Source organism: Ylistrum balloti, unplaced genomic scaffold (assembly GCF_031769215.1).
Source record: "Ylistrum balloti isolate Yb309-2 unplaced genomic scaffold, AGI_CSIRO_Ybal_v1 Utg370442, whole genome shotgun sequence".
Lineage (NCBI taxonomy): Eukaryota > Metazoa > Mollusca > Bivalvia > Pectinida > Pectinidae > Ylistrum > Ylistrum balloti.
In genome coordinates this window covers 259,284-280,897 of record NW_026782295.1, presented here as the reverse complement: position 1 = coordinate 280,897, position 21,614 = coordinate 259,284, and the positions used below count along the sequence as shown (strand labels likewise).

Genomic DNA, 21,614 nt, shown 5'->3' with positions numbered 1-21,614 from the left:
ATTACTTATTTCCGTAATAATATTATCAGTATTGTTCAATATTTCAGCGATTCACAGACAGTTACTGATTCCACATTACCAACCAAACAGCCTCACCGAATCCAAAAGAGGAAAAACACATTTAAAGCGGCAAAACCTAGCAAAATCCTCGGAGCAAAATTCAACCGTCTGTCATAGTCGCCATTCAACCGGAATCCAAGATTGAAGATTGAAGTACCGGCTGCCATTGATTTTGTTCTCTTAAATGACATCTAGCTGTATACATAAATAGAGCGAATCACCCTAAATTGCAGGTTCATACATTATACTTTGGTATACTATGACTTCCAAGTACGTGGAACTAAAAGTTTTAAATATACTTTTATGCTTTTCTAGACGCATGGTAATATTAAGTTGTTGATAAAAACATATTAGTCAATTACGCTTTTCCTCTATTTGGTAGGTATGTTGCATTTCATAGCCATTTATCACGGCCCCTTCTGTCTATTTAACAGCATGACGATTAACTTGATATAATTGGAATCCAATGGATACAACATCACTCAACACTATTACGAAACCTATACTCACTATAAAAACCACACCTACTACACCTATGTACGTTGATGAAGTGCGTCCATCTTCTGCACATTCTAACTTCCTAGAATATTTTGTTAATTTATACCTATCTAATTTAGTTAAAGAAAGTAGTTCCTGAATCCGTAAGTGAAGTGTTTTGTTTTGTAAGTGGCAGACACAGCTACAAAACTCGCCATTGAGTACGGTTATATTTTGAATTACAGTGTTACTGCTCAGTGTTGTAGAAGAACTTAGATTTTCGTCACTTGTACTCAGCTCATATGCACTGTTGCTTTGCATATATACAACTGAGTATAAAGAACTTTTGGTGTCCGTTTGAAGTGACCACGATATGTAGTGTGTCCTCAATGATATATCTGTGTCATGAAAGCTAGCTGTTTCAGTCAACGTCCTATAATTTGTTAAATACATATCTTCATTCGTGGTAGCTACTGAAGTCATTGACGACGTCAATAACACTGATGAATCTGGTATTGTCGAAATGTCATACATTTGTGTTGTTTCAAATGAAGTTGGAGCAGGTGTAGTGAACGAAGGTCTAATCACAGGAGTATAGAGTTCAGCGGATGTTAGAGGACTTTCAGACGTTGAATATGCCGGTGGTGTGATCTCATCTGGAAAAAATACTAATTTTAAAGAGAAGTACGGATACACTAATTAATTGGGTGCTCTCAAAAATATCAAGCTCTCTATTAACAAATGATATTTTCTTCTGGAATGAATGTTAACAGAAACAAAAACCAAAGCAAGATGTGATTATAATAACATTTCAACTATCTTAATGATCAAGTTAGCGTGAAATGGTACCTCGACTAATTACCACACTCCTAAGCGTTTTCATGCTGAGATTTGGAAATATGTAAAAGCCAAAATCTGTAGAAAAGCACACCAAATTTTACTATAGTTTACTATAATTTACTGTAGTTTACTATAATTTACTATATGTTAACCTTTATCGACTATGCTGTTTGTATTGGTATTTCCGAAAACTCTTTTTCGCATTTTTGGTATAGAATACTGTTACGTTCAAACGAGATGCAAAACATAAAATCAGTTTCGTAATTACAGTGTTTTGTTTTGTAAAAAGACACATCTAAACCCCTATAAAGCCTCCAAGACGCATAAAAAATTATGCACCACTGTTTGCACTAGGACCAGTAGAAATAACGATGAAAGTCGTCACAGTTACAAACTGAAGGTTCTTTAGATATTACGAGGTTAGTTGATTCAATATTGCAGACACCAAGACTCACCGGATATACTGCTACAGACTTTGAGATACGAAGACGTATCGTTGGTAATGTACGAATGTGATGTTGTAAGGCACGAGTATTTCCAACATTCTAGTCTGTGTGAGGTAATTGTCACACCCAGGCAGTGGTCTGAAGCACTACACAGGGATTTACAATCATCCTCCGAATTTACTTGAAAAGCTTCAAATGAACCACAATTACCAATAGTTTGGTTCCCTGCATCTTCATAGTATGATACATCTAAAATAAATAGAAAGAAAAGAATAACCATGTATATCATAAAACCACTTCATTTAAGATTAATTGACGTTCTTCTTTTGATCCTAGTTCAATCATCGCTACAAAAATTATTCAACAAATTAATGCCAACGTTATCACAAATATGCAAAGCGTGTTTCAAGCAGTATTTTTATGAGAAATCCAAACGCAAATGAAAGTCACCTTACCCTCACAAGAATTTGAGTAGAATGTAGTGGTTGTTGTACTCGTTTTCTTATATTTGTATTCACTGCATATTGATAACTTGCAAGTAGCCGGCATCGTTGACTCGTCGTACTCAATACCTCTGCATACAGAATTCTGGGTACACATTTCTTGACAGTGTGCAAGAGAAGACGGTGGATCCGTCGGAATGAAAGCGCATGCAATTCTACTTTTGAGGCCTTTTCCAATATAAGTGCAATTCCTTGCCACTGTCAATAAACGAAAAATGAAATGGAAATCATGACACAGTGGTACATGATATCTCAGCATTAATGTACATGAAAATGTTAAAAGAAAAGAGAGAAAAAAAACAGTCTTAAAATTAAGTTAATTATATCGAGAAACCTACAAGGAAAACATCTTATCGTTGTAATATTGCAAATCTGTGTATTTTCAATCAAACCATTGGGTTAAAGGTTATTTATAGTACATAATGGTGTGGAAATGCTCCCTTTCTCCTGTTAGCAATTGGCCTACGTAAAAATCATATCATGAATGCTGCTCATTGAAGCACAAGGTCTCTGTCACACGTTGGGTGATCATGTAGTTGTTTACATCATGAACACTCTGGAGATTATTCCATTGTCACAATCAATTTATCAACATAATCAATGAACATCACTTCAAAACCAAACACTGGTTTTGATTGCCATTGATTTACTCAAGTGGTGAAGAAGCATATCTTACATACTCTCAAATCTTGAACAAACAGTCAATATGATATATTTATCTGTTTTGGAGCAAAGCGCTCAAAGACATAAAAATATAACCTGTTGTGCGGTTTTTGTGTACATGCCATTAATCTCCTTCATTTAACAAATCACTTTTGTGAGAATCAAGGTATTGGGAAGCAATGAAATTAAAAACGATCAGCTGATTAGTAATGAGTGACCTATTAAGAAAGATAATTATTTAATACAATACTATATGTTAGGTAACGACAAAATCTATATTATCTGCAAAATATGGGGACAGATGTACATCAATGTTTACAAAAATACAAACATCGTGATCATGTTTCAAGTACCTGTGCAAATGAAAACAAAAATATTTGTCAACAAAATCTTAGTGCAAACTAAAAAGCGATGACTTAGGGGAGAAGTGAATTTAATATCAAACTACAACATTAGTAGGTATATTTGACAAGACCTCTTTTTCGATGAAGACACCCGTCGTTAGATATTGGAAAATCCAAATCATTTTAACTAATTTCCCGATTAAATTATGGTAGGCACTATAACAATACTTCCAGTCTTCATCAGTCAAACACCAAGGCTGCGAGTTTTGTCAGTTGTCAATTTTTTCCACGGCAACTGTTATTTAAGGAATATCGAATCCATTATTACATGCAAGAACCGTAAGTTGGGGAAGCAAGATATTTACAATATAAAATGGAAAATTGACGGTATTGAAAACGAAATAACCAATCATAAACAGCGGTGTGGAAACTATTGGTTTCGTTTTAGATGACCAAGAGAAAGCTGCTCGTGTCGTGCCCTGACATTCTAATGTTGTTGGTGATATATGAAGGACGAGGGCAATCTTCTATTGTTATTCAAAGACAAGACATCAACAATGTAAATTCTGCATTGTATGGTAATAGATCTGAGAAGGGAAATAAAACCCTGAAACTATAACAACACCGATTTGATTATAACTGATGGTAAAGCTGACCTTTACTCAACAGACATCAATGTGTATTTATTCGAGTATGTTCACTGCAAGTGAAATATAATTATCTTAAGGCAATATAAATGAATTTTATGTATTTCAACTGAGTGTAAAACTAAAATGTAAAAACTGGTTCTTACCGTTTTTCTATCGCTAATTATATCAACGACTTATTAACAATAACATACGTCTGTTGAATTACGTTATGGATAACAATTTTAATATCCCATTGAAATGTAAGTAATATTATTGATACATTTCAATTATTTCGTACCTTGTTTTGATAAAAACCGTAGATTGTTGTTAAGGCTAAACATGGGTTTACTACAGTGTTGGAGATAACATGTCATGTTAGCTGTACGGGTTGTCACTCCCTCACATCCCTCAGTCGTCTCACACGAATGAAAACATTCGCTTTTGTCAGATACCAGCAGCGCTTCTTCTTCAGTGTTCGAACATATCTCACTGACATTTGTCGTCGGTTGAAAGTCACATGTAACATCTACAAATAACTGGTCAACATTAATCAAAAACATAATTTAAGTGTCACAGAGCTGTTCATAATAGCGTAAACAAAAGTAACGTGCAACAACAAACACATCACCTACACACATTGACTCAAACAATGTTATGGAGCATTATACGCGAGAAACTATACATTCAAGAAACATTGAATCCTGTCTTTTAATACCAGTTCTGTCATTGGTTTAGTTGCTAATATTTTCTTGTGTTTTTACAATGTTTCAATGACTTCTGAATTGCACTGATAACTACTTGCGTGCTTTCATCACAGAAATAACAAAAGTTGTTGAAAAGAAATCGCTATGATTAACGAATATCAACTGCTAACTGACTTTTTTCTGTGTTGGTTTTTGTTCAAGTTTGAATATGATTGGGTTTCCATAAAATGTTAACTCTAGCCTCCTCTCCCTCAAAACATCCTAAACTCAAGTGTATTGCATAGCTATTGTTTGAATATAATATTTACACGCAAGTTGCTGAATTTAGATATAATTCAATTATTCGCTGCTTTTACGGAAAATGCAGCTTTTAGATTCGTTATTTTCCTTTTTACTTCCTTGATGAAAAAAAATCTAGCTTTGCCCGATCGAATATGATTGAAGGAGTAAAACGCAAATCCTTTTTTATCATCTACAGAAACTTCCTTTACTACTCCTCGTATCGGATGTTATAGATCACTAGTAATTTGAAGGATTTCATCGATTGCTACTCATCACTTGGCGTGTATCTTCTGGACTGACGTCTCATTCTTCAATCCATTGCGTTGCAAGTTTAGTTTGAAAGTGATGGGGAAAGTCATGAATGGATTTAAATTACTGAAAGTGGCGCAAATCAGCTGTCAATGACGTCACATATGATAGCTCTTATCTGTAGTGATTTTCTAAAAAATAATGAAATTAATGTACTTGTGATTTTTTGGATTTTTTTTAACGTATTTAAAAAAAATGAGTTAGAAGCTTTGATGTGAATATTTTTTAGTTTCATACTGGTAGGAAAGAAAAACCTATTGTAAAATAAGCATACATTCACTTTGAATTAAACTCAAAACTGTTTCAATGTACGAGTAAATGTTCCATTTTATGATTGTAAACTGATACTCGTCGTTTTTGGCACAGGCATAGGTATCAAGAGAGTAGATAGACGTAAGTGCGATTCTGGATATACAGGTGTTTTTTATTTAAATTAAGCCGCACATTGTCAAAACATGATTAACAAATATCCCGAGTATCGAAGTATGTAGATGTTATTGACTCAAATTGTCACATTTGTTACCAAGTTCGGGGTATGGGTCCCCAACACTTCATGAGATCCCAATATGAACCAGCAATTACAGTCACACAGGAAATAACAGCTATGTATATTTCCTTGACATGTGCATCTCCGAACTGGGTAGATGCAAAATAAATATTTCTTGCATTAGATCAGAGTAGTTTCATAGCTTCCTGATAATGTCCTAGACTGTGTTACATTGCTTTACTTAGGGTTTACGCAATTAGTTGATAATCATGTAAATTTGAGTGTATGGATAGCAATTGATGATATATATATTAAGTGTATGTAAAATAATTCTTACCGGGCCATGTGTAGTTGTTTTCTGAAGAAATAAAAATGAAATAAAACATTCATTACATTCATATATATGAATCTCGGATCCTAAAATCCTATGTATCAATAAAGCCATTCTTCCGTAGTATTTTAACCACAAGAGAACATTTATGGAAATATTTAAATTAAAAAAATAAGTATTTTGTAAATTTTGTATATTTATGTTCTCGAACGCAGCAGTAATGTTCATCTTTATTCATTATGTATTGACATTTAACTGCTAAGCAATAACATAATGCTTTCATCCTTGATAAAGATAATAAACCTACCCTGTATAGGAGTCTCTATCCTACGTTCTGGTGCTGAAATGGTATACAAACTGATAAAATAGTATTTTGAGAACAAATGTGCTATATAGTGTATTATATGGTATCAGAGGACTGCTACATCGAAAAGTAAACTATCACTTGCCTTACGATTGAATATTTTCTATTCGAGTCGAAAGTGTTTTTTCGTAACCATATAAGGTCTACAATACGCCTCTTTGGAAAGACACATGGCTATTGTTTGGTCAAGATCAGTATGTTTTCTTCCTTAGATAAACCAATAAAACACCTGTCTGCCGGCACAAAAAATACAGCTGTTAAATAAGTAAGAAAATAACCTGAGTGAAAATCACGTATATTGATTGCTTACAGCCGGGATAATATAACAATAGCATGCCCCATAATCATGTAATCGACTAGAGGGGCATGATCTCCGGCTATAATTAACATAGTTGTGAGGTAGAAAGGTAACTTTATCTACATTCACTTTGATATTGCGAACACATCAAATTATTCTTCGATAAACAAATAAATAAAAGAACATTATCGCAGTTTTGTTTAAAGTTAATTCACAGTTATATTTCTAAACTGCTCAGCATTCTATGTTAGCTGAAATTTTTTACAAAATTAATTTATTAGTTTTCTTAGTAAAGTTATTAAATATTGTAAAATTGATAGGGTATGTACGTTACGATTGCATACATGATAGTAATCTGACAAATAGATGAATTCAGTCAATTATCAGGTTATCTGAAACCCAGTTTAGACCTAGTTTAAATCAACTTGTGTCCAAGACGAAACAAAATGATGTGTATATTATTTGTCGTCTGATATTTCATTGGCAAACATACCTGAATTATTTAATGCAGAAATGTTAGTGATTTGGGGTGTCTTTGAGTAAAACGTAAATTCTGAATAATTTGTCATATTCATGTAGTTTCCACAGGAATGTAAAGTACATCGCAGCCTCTTTGATATAGTAGTATACCCCTGGCAATCGGCCTTATTCAGACATCGTTCAGCGCACTCTGTATTTGACAAAGAGTTTTTAGTTTCCGTGGGCGAACATCGGCCAACTCTGGACGAGCCATGTCCATTAAAGAGACCTATAAAATTAAAGAATTGGCAGTGGGACAAGAAATTGCAGAAAATCAATATAATATACCGAAATCAAAAAAACATATTCATAATGATTTATCTTTGAAGTATTATCATTAAGCTCAGCAATTGGTAATTGATTTTAAATGCATTTATAACTTAATACTTTCTATGAAAAATCAATCACACAGATAAAAACTGATCACTATCTATATGACAAGGAAATACAAAGTGAAGAGAGATATTTTGTAGATAGGGGAACGGATGCTATTAACGACACTAATATTTTACACCAGATATATGTTAAAGCTAACATCCCATCATACTCCCAATACAACAATACTCCTACCATTTCCCTTGAGCGTTTAGGCAATTGTTACCAACCTCCTCCTAACCCGATTCCAAATTTTAGGAATGCCTTCTTTCATGAGAGCGTTCCTATCAAAGAAAGGTGATTGCAGCACAAATATATGGGTTGGAACTAAATTTAACCGCATTTCGACGAAATACACCTTGTATTTGAATTGTTTTTGTTAACAAACGAGGCTGAATTTATAGAAATTGGTTACAAAAACCTTGCAAAGTCCTTCAATCTTACTCTCAGATATAATGATGATGTTTTGTCTTTGAGTCGGAAGAATATGGAAATCAAGGACGTGAAAGACTCTGCTACATAACAGATTACCTCGATCTTTTCCGAAAAAATAAGAAAATAGAGACAGTTTTCTACCAAACTGTATCATTATACCTTTTCCCTGTTTAAAAAAAATCCACTACTAGAGAGAAACAACCCTTCGTTCCCGACCTAGTGTGTTAACATGTCGAAGTGGATTTTATATTCAAGGGTTTGTTCTTAGTATCACGAGCTTCGTGGAAATGTTAGCAACTGACAAACAAAATCATAACTCAGGGTTTCGGGAGATTCAGGTTGAGCAAAAATGATCGGAGCTTTTATGATCTTCAAAAACCCCTAAAAATGCAGACGGAAAATAGGACCGGGTGTTTCGAAAGGGTTAAAATCTTCTTTGTTTCATCGACAAAACCCGCCACGTAAGTCCCGGTTACTTCAGGTGGGCAATGCACTATTCCGATCCAGATCCAGATTAACAACAAGGAAGCCACAAGGCATACTTAGAACATCAAACACGTCCAACTTTTACTTTACAAGGAAATAAAATATATCCCTATCAAGTCATTATGAACGATAACCCTTTGATCGTCATCAACCTGCATCTCTCGAAACCTTGCGTTGTTATTTTATCTGTCAGCTGTCAATACTTTGAACAAAAATATTGTGATGATGAAAAATGCCTTTCAATATCGAATCAACTACGACTTGTAAATAGCATGGTTTGGGGAAACAGGTATGTTGCTATCTAGAGGACATTGCCCGCGCATGTCTCACAATGACCATCAATCTTAACATGCAAAGACATTGGACAGGAGGGCAATAAATTTGTCAGCTTCAATCAATGAGCATTTTCATCCCCTTTTTCTGATAATTTCACAGTGAGCCAAAATTGAGTTTGAAATATACTTTTCGAAATGGCAGCTATTTTTGGCAAATCGATATATAACTGTACTTGATGAAGGATCAATAGTACACGTGCTGCAACTGGAAAGCTTCTTAACGTGACTGTCAATACATTATCCTTAGTGATCACAGAAGATTTGAGACAAACCCAAATCAAAAGTAGTAAGTCTAAATATTAAAAAAGATATAACCAATAACTTTGAAGCAAAGAATATATAGAACCAGAGGCCAAGGACTGAACTCTTCTACAACCATCAGAAATCCTGACCAATTCAAATCACATTTCACTTTGCAAGTTGGTCAAGCTCAGTCATTTGAATAAATGTGGCAGCCTTTCATCTAATTATTTAAAAGGCCCAATATCAACAAACTGGATAATTTGGTTAATGAGAAATCGTTTAATGATTGTAACACATATGATCCATTCGACCTTCAAAAAATGTCAAGGTCAATCATATGAACAAAATTTCATCTCGTCATAACAGGCCTAATATAAGCACCATATGCCTTTTGGCTATTGAATTGGAGTCAGATGATCCAACAAACAATAATTATGTCAACATGTTATAAATTGACGGCAATGGCCTTTATATAGATATTATGGCTGGACCGAAAGCATGCTTGATACCGGTCATTACGACCCCACAGTCTAGTTGTTTTAGAATATCAGTGTACATGTATTCCGATTCCCAATTCCCATGCGGTATTTACTGTAAAGAAAGAGAAGAATTATACAGAAAATAAAAAAAATCACACCTGTGCTATTTTTTGAGTAGAAAGATATGTTTTCGTCATTAAAAGTGGCGGATTCATGACAAGAATGTAAATAACACCATCCCCTGCTTGTTGGTCTGACTGTGACACCCTGACAACCTCTTTTCCGTATGCATGCAATCTGGCAGTTTAAATGTGTATCGGTATATATAAAGTATCTAGTCCTCCAAAATGAACACGTAGCTCTTGTCCTTGGTCCAGCAGTAACAAATTGGTTATACGGTTCTGTGTAAAAGAAAGTAAAGTCATAGATAAAGCTTCTGATGAATCAGAATGATTCTGATGAATTCTTTCAGGATACCTTGTCTTATCATGACTGTTCTTAAGATAAAGTTGAATTTGTGTATTCTCTTTGCTGTTGCTACACCAGTTACGATACCAACATTTTAGAAGGTGTTTTGATCAAATGTGTTTTCTTAGTAACCATACAAACTGTACTTCGCAACCGTATAAAAACTGCTTAATCAGCATCAGCTTTTGAAAGTTTGAAATTGAACAAATAGCAATTGTTACAAACCACAACGCTTCGCGTGGAACGATGTCTCAGTATTATTCTGTGAGATGTAGCTGTCAGAACAGTTATGGAGGTGACAGGTCAGAAGGTGATTTTTCTGGAACGTTACTCCCTGACAACCAGGTGAAACATCACATAGACTTTGACACATACGTAAGCTTGAGTTCTGAAAGACAACGTCAGTGACGTCATCACTGCAGGATCCCATGGTATCGACTCCATGGTCTTCATAGTAACAATCTGGAGTAAAAGTTGTTTCTGAAGGAAATGCAATTTTTTTCTGTTAATTTCTGTCGTTGAGATCGGTTGGAAGGGCGCGTGATATAAAGTACATACCCTTACATTTAAATGATTGCTAGCAATAGCATAACAGATGGAATTTATATCGTTCTTGGTGTTACTGGTGTATGCCTGTTGGCCCGTGTCCGTTAGGTCGAGCATATTGTTTAAATAAACAAAATATGCTTATATGAATTTCGTACCTAATAACGAAGCAGTTACGGTTATGACTTGGCTTCGTTAATAATCATGGTTACCTAATTTTTATTTCAAAGGAACATAAGTAATGACAATACTTACCTAGTTTTTCATCAAAGATGAACATCCAATCTCCTGAAATGTAATGAGTAATGTTGAGGGTGGATGTCATCGAAATATTAAAACTCTTCAGTAGCTCACACTACTGGGAAATGTTTCAAGCTAACTTATTTCCTATGTTCATGTTGATCGGGCGATTGTGGCAAAGCCATTTATGGATATCACGATAATGTACCCTTTTATTAAATCATAAATCTCAATCATCAAACTGGTTTCAATAGGAAATGGAAGTTTAAGACGTCATTTACACCATTTCATAATGGTGTTTATAATACATCACATACAGACGGTTTCTTCACATTAACTTGAATGTGAAAATCAGTGCGGATTCATGGTGTTGAAGATATTACACCGCAGCAACGCACTAGCCATTCCTCAAATTATAACACAATGGTATGGATTATGTCTCTTAATTTACCTGCACATTCATAAATGTAAAACAATGTTGAATAGTTCGTGTCAACAGATGTTGTACAGTTGAACAAGAAACATAAGATTCTCGATTCAAGCGTCAGGGCCAAACATTCGTCGTTACTTGTGCAGGCATTGAGACACTCATTACGTGTTGTCACGTAAAGTAAAGCCAGTGGTGATGTGCAGTTAGCATCCAGACCGTTTCCTTCAATTCTCATGTAACAGGAATCGCCTTTAACAGTAACGCAAATGATTTCAACATCTTTTTATAAAGCAGGGGACCTCATGTCAATACTCTAGACAACATATGCTAACACGATTTTTATGTAAGAGGTAAAGGACCATTTTATTCCCTTGAATCAGCTCTATAGAGTCCTTCCTCGTAACAGCCATGGCAGAGGAATAACATATTCAATTCAGATCATCAGGAAGATAACGTTCCGAAATAACAAACATGACATTGCATCGACAATAAATTCTAGCGATGTAAACTTATATATATATATATATGTAAATAAGGAATACACTGTATCATTTACCACGAAGACATGATTTCACCAACCTGAGCACACTTTACGGAAATAGGTAGAGTAGAAAAAGCCTGAACCCACGAAGCTCTGACAATGATGTAGATAACAAATATACTGATCTGAGTTCTCAGCAAAGCTCCGACAACCTTCGGTGGATTTACAGTCGCGGAAACAATTGGTGTTTGAAATCGAAATGGTCCCGTTTTCAATCAGAGGAGGACAGCTTCCAGTCTTTCCACGTTGTGGTATGGAATCACAATCACCTTTAAAATCTAATACATTGATTTGCTTTTACCTAGAGACGACATATTTGATATGCTAATCCAAAATCAAGTCCTTATATGTTAATCAAAATACAATATATCCAAATATATGCCATCATGTTTTGACTAAAAACACAAATTGATACAGTTACACAAACATCTGTCATAAAATACCTTTTTATACCGATGTACCACATAATTTATCTTCTACCTTTTTACTTTAATTTATTCAACTTTCAGGCCATTGTGTAAATATGGCGGGTGTTGGATAAATAAAAGTGATATTCCATTAGTGGTATATGGCCTTCCGGATACATGATTGGTGAACTTTGGCCCGAACTACCTTTTTCACTCACGTGATTTGTTCCAGTTGCGATTTGTTTACTATCGTCTGCTTGATAGGCTTGAGGTGAATGTAGGTGACAAAGTTAGGTTATGTAATGGGGATAAGGGTGTAATCCGGGCAATTTCAAAAGCAGATAATAATATTGGGTTTGATCGTGTCCAAATGGAGCTTAATTCCGGAAAGACTGTTACAGAAGCCATGTATTGTTTCGACGTGATACCGGCTTGTCCGGGCCGCGACATGATTTTGTCCCATACTTTGTATGAAACCGTTACTATTTCCCGAAATATCGATACTCAAAACGGTTTGTCTGACGATTCCCTTGACAATTTTGATATAGATGGATTTATAGCGTCGGAGGTAAACAAGAACACAAAGAAAAAACTGACAATGACGTCAAGAAAGTCCATTGATACCTTAAAAACGTCCTTAGAGAAGTGCGGCCATTTGAAATTATACCCCCTGCGCATTTAAACAAATTGCTGTGTATATTTTTCATGAATGTGCGAGATCTAAATGGCCAGAAATATTAACCTGCTTCCATCAGAAGTATAGCCTTAGTTTAGATCGATACCTGAAGTCGAAACATTACGGGAAACAAATTTCAATAAGCTCCGAGTTTCCTAATGTTATGGATGTTATCCGGTCTAAACAAAAAAAACTGAAACGTGAGGGCAAAGGGAATCGTGAAAACAGGGCTGATGCTATATCTGATGACGAGATTGACAAATTATACGAATCTGGACAGCTAGGCTGTAGTAATGTACAATTTGGTTGAACAATACGGTATATTTTGGAATGCGCGCGTGCCTGGGCTACCACCGACACCCATCAAGATGCCATGTCGCCGCTTATAAAACCTTCCAGGCACATCGCCCGCTTACGTACTGTAACCCTGACGCCCCCTACTATATCGCAACTAATACAAACTGTGACAAATCAAGCAAGTGGTATAAGTCTCATCCAGTAGGCGTTAACAAACTAGGGACTTTTGTGAAGACTATGGCAGAGAATGCAGGTAAATGATATTGGAATGTAAACAAAACCCAGTGGTTGCGTGTGTGCTTACAAATGCATATGCTCCTCTCCCTTTACGTCAGTTTACGTCATTGATACAATGTAGTACAATGCATTTGTAATGTTGCACTTGCTTACACCTAGGTCTAACATTGTAGCCTATTTCATAATTTTAGTCGATTGAATTCAAAATTAATCTTTTGAAAATAATTCCAGCCCAAAGTAATACATTTCTTTCATTATTTCGGATGTCGGAATGGTGCATATATAGGTCTAAATTAAATTGCTTGTTATTTATTCAGTTCATATTCAGAGTTTATATTTATGCCTGTTTTTATATAACCAGGTCTAATGAACAAGTCAGGGAGTAACAATAACGGAAAAAGACTGACAAACCATAGTGCCAGGAAGTACCTTGCACAAAAACTCAATGACAAAGGATTACCCCCATATCGGATTATGCAGGTACAAACTATTTTCACATTGAAATATCTCAACTTGATCATTAAGGCCTATAATCGTTACGAGTAAATGAACACTTACCTTGCTCAATGAAATTAAATCCCAAACAGTTTAACACTAATATAAATTTATAAAAATCTCCTGCTTTCATAATGCAGGGTAATGCATCACTGTCAGGCTTGGAGTAGACAATAACTAGATTTCTAATCCCATTGGTCATATAAAACTTTGCCTAGTTATGTATTTCTTTGCATCCTCAAGATTTCCGGGTAGAAGAATATCCAGAGTACAGTTACTCAACTTAAACACAAACCATCACCGGACGATTTCAAGAGAGATATCGTCATGGTTGGATCATGTTGGTGACAGGCCTTTCACTAGGGCTAATAGCACATCTAGTGCAAGCGAAGTCATCGTCAGACCTCCAAATCCTGAATCAAATGTGTCTGCAAATCCAACTGGTGTCCTATCTTCAGTATTTGCAGGTCCTATTCATGGTGGTTCATTCACAATAAACATTTACAACTCAAACGTCTGTAAACGTCCCAGACCAAGGGTGCTGTAATCTGATTCTGACAGTGATTGAGTTTGAAGTTTCCGGCGGGAACCCGATGACACCACTATATGTGTGTGTATAAAAGCGCGCCTAATTAATCCGCGATTTTCTAAGATTATATCGACAGTTCAAGTTTATAAGACAACTAATCGTCATGGTATTATTATGTGTAAATAATAAAGAAATAAATCATTTATCATAATATATATTTTTTAATATTGATTGGAGCCTTTTCACTCCGAGTGATATCTCTACGCAACATTTGCATATGTCAGCAAATTGTTTACACACGTATACATGTGTTGGTCTTAGTCTACTGCCTGTGATCTCGAAATAAGAATGGTAGAAACAGATTACAAAACCAGTGGTTATTGGATATGGATTTTATTTCACTCGAGTTAGTTATTTTTTAAAAGTTACAAAAGACACTCACTATTAAAAGCTCGTGTCTTTTGTAACTTTTAAAAAATAACTAACTCGATTGAAATAAAATCCGTATCCAACAACCACTCATGTGTAATCTCTGTATATACCACCTAAGGATGACGTATATATTTAAACGGCGATATTGTGTTTATATAAACTGTACCCAATCCGTTTTCGTGGGCCTTTTTAGAGGATTACCGTAGGCAGAATACAAATTAAAGTAGTCTAAAATATATTTAACCATTGAACGGATAAATATATTTCCAAATCTATGCCTATAGATAATAGAACTTGTTTACGAAACATATATTTGAAAGGTAAGTACGTGATGTATGGTTTAATATGAAAAGCGATCTGGTTAGATGAACACATGGTAATTCGTTATACTTATTTATACAATAAAAGGGACGACACCTACCTGTTTGACTTAGGGTAGTTTCAGTAGAAACTGCCGATACTACCTGAAATTGAACCAATTTAAGTGCTATAAAAGTCACTAATTTTACAATCCGATATATCAATTTCACACTCACATTATTTAAAGCCGAAATAAATATTTCCTACGGAATTAATCCAAAATGAAATATTTATATAAATACATGAGACATCAATTAAACCCAGTGTACGTAATTACATACCCACTATGCATTTATACTCTTACAAAACATAATGTAATAATAATGGTAAAATGAAATCTGACGTAGATTAATATCACATGCATGAATAAAATAGGATGTCTACAACCTTTCAGACTAATATGTGTTAATTTAGATCACTTACTATACACAAACAACGCCTTCTGTCGATAACCCTTCAGACGTCAAAGTATTCAAATTGTTTGCTTTACATTAACAAACACTATGTAAATACGTCATTATGAATAATGATGTAAGAACCATTTAACAATATTATCACAAAAGTTTCACATTAAAGGTACAATTACAAATATCCAAAGAGGATTAGAAAACAAACAAGAAGTTTTATCAATACCAATGTTTATTATAACAAAACTGATATAAATGGTTTCCGATTCAGTTATATAACCTATTTTTATATGACATGAATAACCTTTTTAAATGAAGAAATATATATCGTAGGTAAAATTTAGCTCATGATAACTTAAAGGAAGTCCAATGATTGTATCCAAATATATTGTTGCTTGAAACAGTCATTTCCGTAATGCTAAGGATGGAACTTATATGCAGAAAACAACAAAAATGTACTCATTTCATATTTGGAAAACAATAGAATACTCATTACTATTGGATGTCAGCTTCACCTTACTGTTCTACTTCTTACCTGTTTTCATTCTTCCTTTCAGAGCGTATCTTATTTCTACATTATTCAATTTCCAGCTGAAACGAAAGACTAAACTGCAGATAACAGATATTCCTAAAATTATCAATTTGTCATTTTAAAATGCTCTATTAACTTACTGCTAAAACATGGAGCGCTGTTATCCCGTTAGACCACATGACGTAAGTATACTGCTGCTGAATTTTACACCAGGAAGTGTCTTATTATCGTGACGTATTGCAATATTTAGTTATTGATTATAGGTCTTCTGGCTTGCTATTCACATATTTGTATCTAGTGATTACTATTGAATTATTTGAGCTAATGAAATACAGATATTCATAATGATGTGAAACAAACATATGGTTCTTTATTCGGTATTACAATGACCACAATTGATTACAATTGCCAGATAATGATTAAATTATGAATTGCCTTGTGTTGATTAGAAGTTCCTATAACGCAACCAGTAGAAAGGTTGATGGTGACGTTTCGATGGTAGTAAGGAAACAAAGTGTGTTCTTGGCTGATTTTTTTTTTTTTTTCATAAAAGGTTTGGATTAATCAAGACCTCATTAAAAGAGGTCACACAAACCTTGCAAATTCTTTCGATTTCACTGTCAGAACTATTGATGATGCATTGTCTTTAAAGATACAAGAAATCATGAATATGGAATTAGGACACTGCAGACTTTTTTCGACATCAGCCATTTGTTTCCTACAGCAAAATAACAATGACAGAGCTTTTGCAAAATGTATGGTAACGATGATGTTTTCAGTCACAGCAGAATAACATTTCTGCATTTCCATTCTATAGCGTTAACATGTCGCACTGGATTCGATATTCAAGGACTTGTTCTCAATATCACAATTTTGTCTCAGATGTCGGTAATTAACAGGCAAACTTATCATACAGGGGTTTGGGAGATTCATGTTGACGAAAAGTATCGAAATGATTTGCGGTCGTCATAATGATAATATTCATTTTGACTATAGCAGTGGATTATGGCGATTACTACAACTTCATAATCACTTTATATATTGTACTTGTCTTTGCCCCTACCCCGATATTAGATGGTAGTGTAAAGTTAATGGTATTCATACCGTCTGTATACTATCAAGCGGTAACATTACAATGCTTATATTCATATCAATACATTATTTTAGCATTCGTAAACAAAACTTGCACAAAAAGTATCCTCTCAACAAAATACTGATGTCAGCAAGTTCGAATCGGAGAACAGCCGAAATGATACAGTTCCTCGTATCATCATCAATTACACTCGTCTAAGATAATATAGTCAAAATGTAATTTGATATTTCTATATAAATACATAAACGCAAAATTCTTGATAATAACGATATTTTACTTTTATTTTTCGTTTGTTGATAACACTCTTAATCAGATTGCAATGGGGGACATACTATTTCTTCGGAAATATTTACCTTGGTATGTCGTGAATTCATGCTATTTTCAGAACAAAATAGTCGTGGGCATACCAAGTGAATAATTGACAATAATCACAAGAAACGAGTTCCTTGTATGGACTCTCAGATCCACGTCTAGCAGACGACCTTAACTAACTTAGCAATTTCGTATGTTATGAGGCTAATAAAGATTGTTGGCAAATTACGTGTTTTACAATAAATTTGATAAGTCATAATGCAACAGCTTCGTACATTTATTTTGTGAAGGTAACTGACTGAACAGTTACAATTTTGGATATATATATATATTGATACTGAAGTGACCGGCGGCTATGTTGTTCAGTGATAGACATCTACATACAAATACCAAAACAGTATAAATTGTAGTTAATAGTCTCATACGTTATACTTTGGTATACTTATGACTTATAGGCAAATGTAACGCAAATATGAATATAATTCTATGCTTTCTTAGTCGGTTGATGATATTAAGTGGTTGATCGATGAAATATTAGTCAATTTAATTTTACAGATAATTACTTTGCTATCATTATTATACTAAATGTCGTCTTTTACAGCCATTTGTCACGGCCCTTTCTGTCTATTTAACAGCACGACGGTTAACTTGATATGGCTGAAATAAAATGGATATAATATCACTCAACACTATTACAAAGAAGATGCTCGCTATGATAACCACACCTACTACACCTATGTACGTTGATGAAGTGCGTCCATCACCTGCACATTCTAACTTCCTAGAATATTTTGATAATTTATACCTATCTAATTTAGTTAAAGAAAGTAGTTCCTGAATCCGTGAGTGTAGTGTTTTGTTTTGTAAGTGGCAGACACAGCTACAAAACTCGCCATTGAGTACGGTTATATTTTGAGTTACAGTGTTACTGCTCAGTGTTGTAGAAGAACTTAGATTTTCGTCACTTGTACTCAGCTCATATGCACTGTTGCTTTGCATATATACAAGTGAGTATAAAGAACTTTTGGTGTCCGTTTGTAGTGACCACGATATGTAGTGTGTCCTCAATGATGTATCTGTGTCATGAAAGCTAGCTATTTCAGTCAACGTCCTATAATTTGTTGAATACATATCTTCGTTCGTGGTAGCTACCGGAGACATCGAGGACGTCAGTAACAAACGGTTTGATGATTCAGACATTGTCGAAACGTCATACACTTGTGTTGTTTCAAATAATATTGGAGCAGGTGTAGTGAATGAAGGTCTTATCAATGGAGGAGTATATAACTCTGTGGATGTTAGATAACTTTCTGACGATAGAGATGTCGGCTGTGTGAACTCATCTGGAAAACAACAAACAAAGTACTGATACAATACCATCGGAAACATGTAACCTATTCCTGCAGAATTTATATTAATGCAAACCAAATCCAAGGCGAGATGTGATTCTTTTCTTTTTAAACTATATTGCGGTCAAGTTATCGTTACCCTCTTCCTCGGCTAATTACTACACACCCAAGCGTTTTATGTTGAGATTTGGAAACATAACCCTGTAAAACCCACATGTTTGGAATACCACGCAATAGTTTACGGTAGTGCCAACACTGCTAACGTTTATCGAATATTCTGAAATGATTACTATTTTCAAGAGCTAGAATAAAGTCGCGTTCCAAATGAATACTGAACATAAAACCAATTTCGAAAATCGCAGGGATTTCATTATTGTAGTTAAAAAAAGTTTTTGCTCAAAACCGCAAGAATCGAATCCATCGAAAAACAAACAGCATTTCATGTAAAATACTACTTAGTAATATATTATCTTTAATTAATTTTAACATAATAGTTATCAAATTATCAAAATCAACCAAATAGTCTCCTCGAAAAAAAAAAAAAGGTTGGAAACGAACTTTGTTTTGGGTAAGCAAGCTCTCCTGGGTCCTGAATGGTTTGCATTGACTATGGGTATGAATTATGGTTCCCTTATGATGGCTCATAAGATATGATGAGGTAAGTTGAATTACTTTTCTGCTACTTAAGGGTATATGACGTAAACGGAAACATATATAACTTAATTGTGACTTCTATTATAATTTTTATCACATAAAAAGTACAAAATACATTCCTAGTCTCTGGAATCTTTATAGTGAAATATGCTGTTTCTGATGAAGAAATGTTATCAATATATCACCAGAATTATCGAGGCAAAGCTTAAGGAGCGTCCTCAAATCAACGGAGTTATAACTGCAGTCTTAATCAAACGAAACGCTATATCACCATAGTTTCCGTTGGCTCTTTCAGAGAACAAATTCAATATTGCAGACATTAAGACTCACCGGATATACTGCTGCAAACTTTGAGATACGAAGACGTATCGTTAGTAATGTACGAATGTGATGTTGTAAGGCATGAGTATTTCCAACATTCTAGTCTGTGTGAGGTAAGTGTCACACCCAGGCAGTGGTCTAAAGCACTACACAGGGATTTACAATCATCCTCCGAATTTACTTGAAAAGCTTCAAATGAACCACAATTACCAATAGTTTGGTTCCCTGCATCTTCATAGTATGATACATCTAATATAAATAGAAAAGAATAACCATGTATATCACAAACCACTTCAAAATAAATTCACGTTCTTGTTGTGGTCTTAGTACAGTCATAGATGCAACAATTCAACAAAATAATGCAAACACTATCACAAATACGCAAAACGTGTTTCAAGCAGCATTTCTATTTGAAAGCCAAACGCAAATGAAGTCACCTTACCCTCACAAGAATTTGAGTAGAATGTAGTGGTTGTTGTACTCGTTTTCTTATATTTGTATTCACTGCATATTGATAACTTGCAAGTTGCCGGCATCGTTGACTCGTCGTACTCAATACCTCTGCATACAGAATTCTGGGTACACATTTCTTGACAGTGTGCAAGAGAAGACGGTGGATCCGTCGAAATAAAACCACAATCAATCATACTTTTGGGGCCTTTTCCAACATAAGTGCAGTTCCTTGCCACTTTCAAAAATGAAAATTGAAATGAAATTAATAACACAGTAGCATCAACGCACGTATAAAGTGTAACATAAGATAGGACTTTTCAAGTTTATTATACCGAAATCCCTATAAGGAAAGCACTAGGTAATTGTAAAATTGCGAAGTGTAAGTATATTGTAAGTATATTTTCAGTTATTATAAGAACGTAGAACTATCCGTTATCACCATTAAAATTTATCGCAATATAATGTTTAAAAACCGATATTGCAAGAAATTTTAATGTTGATTATGGACAGTTTTATATTCTAATTATCAAGGTATTGGGAAGTTATGACAAAGATATTAGGAACGATCAGTCGATAAGCGACCTATTAGCGAAGACAATTAGATCGAATACAATTGATATACCTTCGATAAATAAAGGTTAAATGAATGAATGTAATTCAATGCTTTCAACAACACAAACATCGTTTCATCTATAAGTGTTAAGACCAAATAATATAACTAATTAACATTTTTAACTGAGAACAAGTTTCATAACAATGAATCCACCAGGCATGCGAACAAGGATTATCCCTAGGGTCTTTATCGGTCAAAACATCGGGCTATGAGAGCTGTCAATTGTCTATATCTTCGAGATGACAACTATTATATACGGAACGATTTCTGGAATATCGAATCCGTTATTCCCTGCAAGCATCGTAAGTTGGGAAAGGAAGGAGGTCACAATATAAAATTTAAAATGACAATAATGAAATCGCAATAACTAATTTTATACAGCTGTGTAGGAAGCCGTTCCTTTTTGTTTTTTAGATTATCAAGCAAACAACTTATTTACACGGGTGTGTATTACCCTAACTTTTCATTTCTAGTGAGTATATATGATGAACGAGGGCAATAATTAATATTGTTATTCAAAGTCTTAACATCAACAAAGTTATTTTGATAAGAAATTTTCTGACCTGATCAAATTCTTTCTGACTTAATATGAAAAATATATACAAATTCAGTC

General features: G+C 34.5%; 1 protein-coding gene across 1 annotated transcript; it reads right to left on the bottom strand.

Annotated features, from left to right (window-relative positions):
- Positions 1–483: 483 nt before the first annotated feature.
- Positions 484–10,948, bottom strand: LOC132554756 (uncharacterized). Its single transcript, XM_060219065.1, has 10 exons — positions 10,879–10,948; positions 10,303–10,557; positions 9,768–10,010; positions 7,231–7,485; positions 6,383–6,415; positions 6,082–6,102; positions 4,261–4,488; positions 2,279–2,524; positions 1,833–2,072; positions 484–1,193 (listed from the first exon to the last, which is right to left on the bottom strand). The coding sequence occupies exons 1-10, from the start codon at positions 10,946–10,948 to the stop codon at positions 484–486; spliced, it is 2,301 nt and encodes a 766-aa protein (XP_060075048.1).
- Between the last annotated feature and the right edge of the window lie 10,666 nt (positions 10,949–21,614).

Bases quoted from the DNA above. Each gene is read 5' to 3' on its own strand.
- LOC132554756 (XM_060219065.1), bottom strand. From the start codon at position 10,948: ATGACATCCACCCTCAACATTACTCATTACATTTCAGGAGATTGGATG. The intron at 10,558-10,878 runs GTAAGTATTGTC...CATTTCCTTCAG, and splicing joins CATCTTTGATGAAAAACTAG to AAACAACTTTTACTCCAGAT. The intron at 6,103-6,382 runs GTAGGTTTATTA...TTATTTCTTCAG, and splicing joins GATAGAGACTCCTATACAGG to AAAACAACTACACATGGCCC.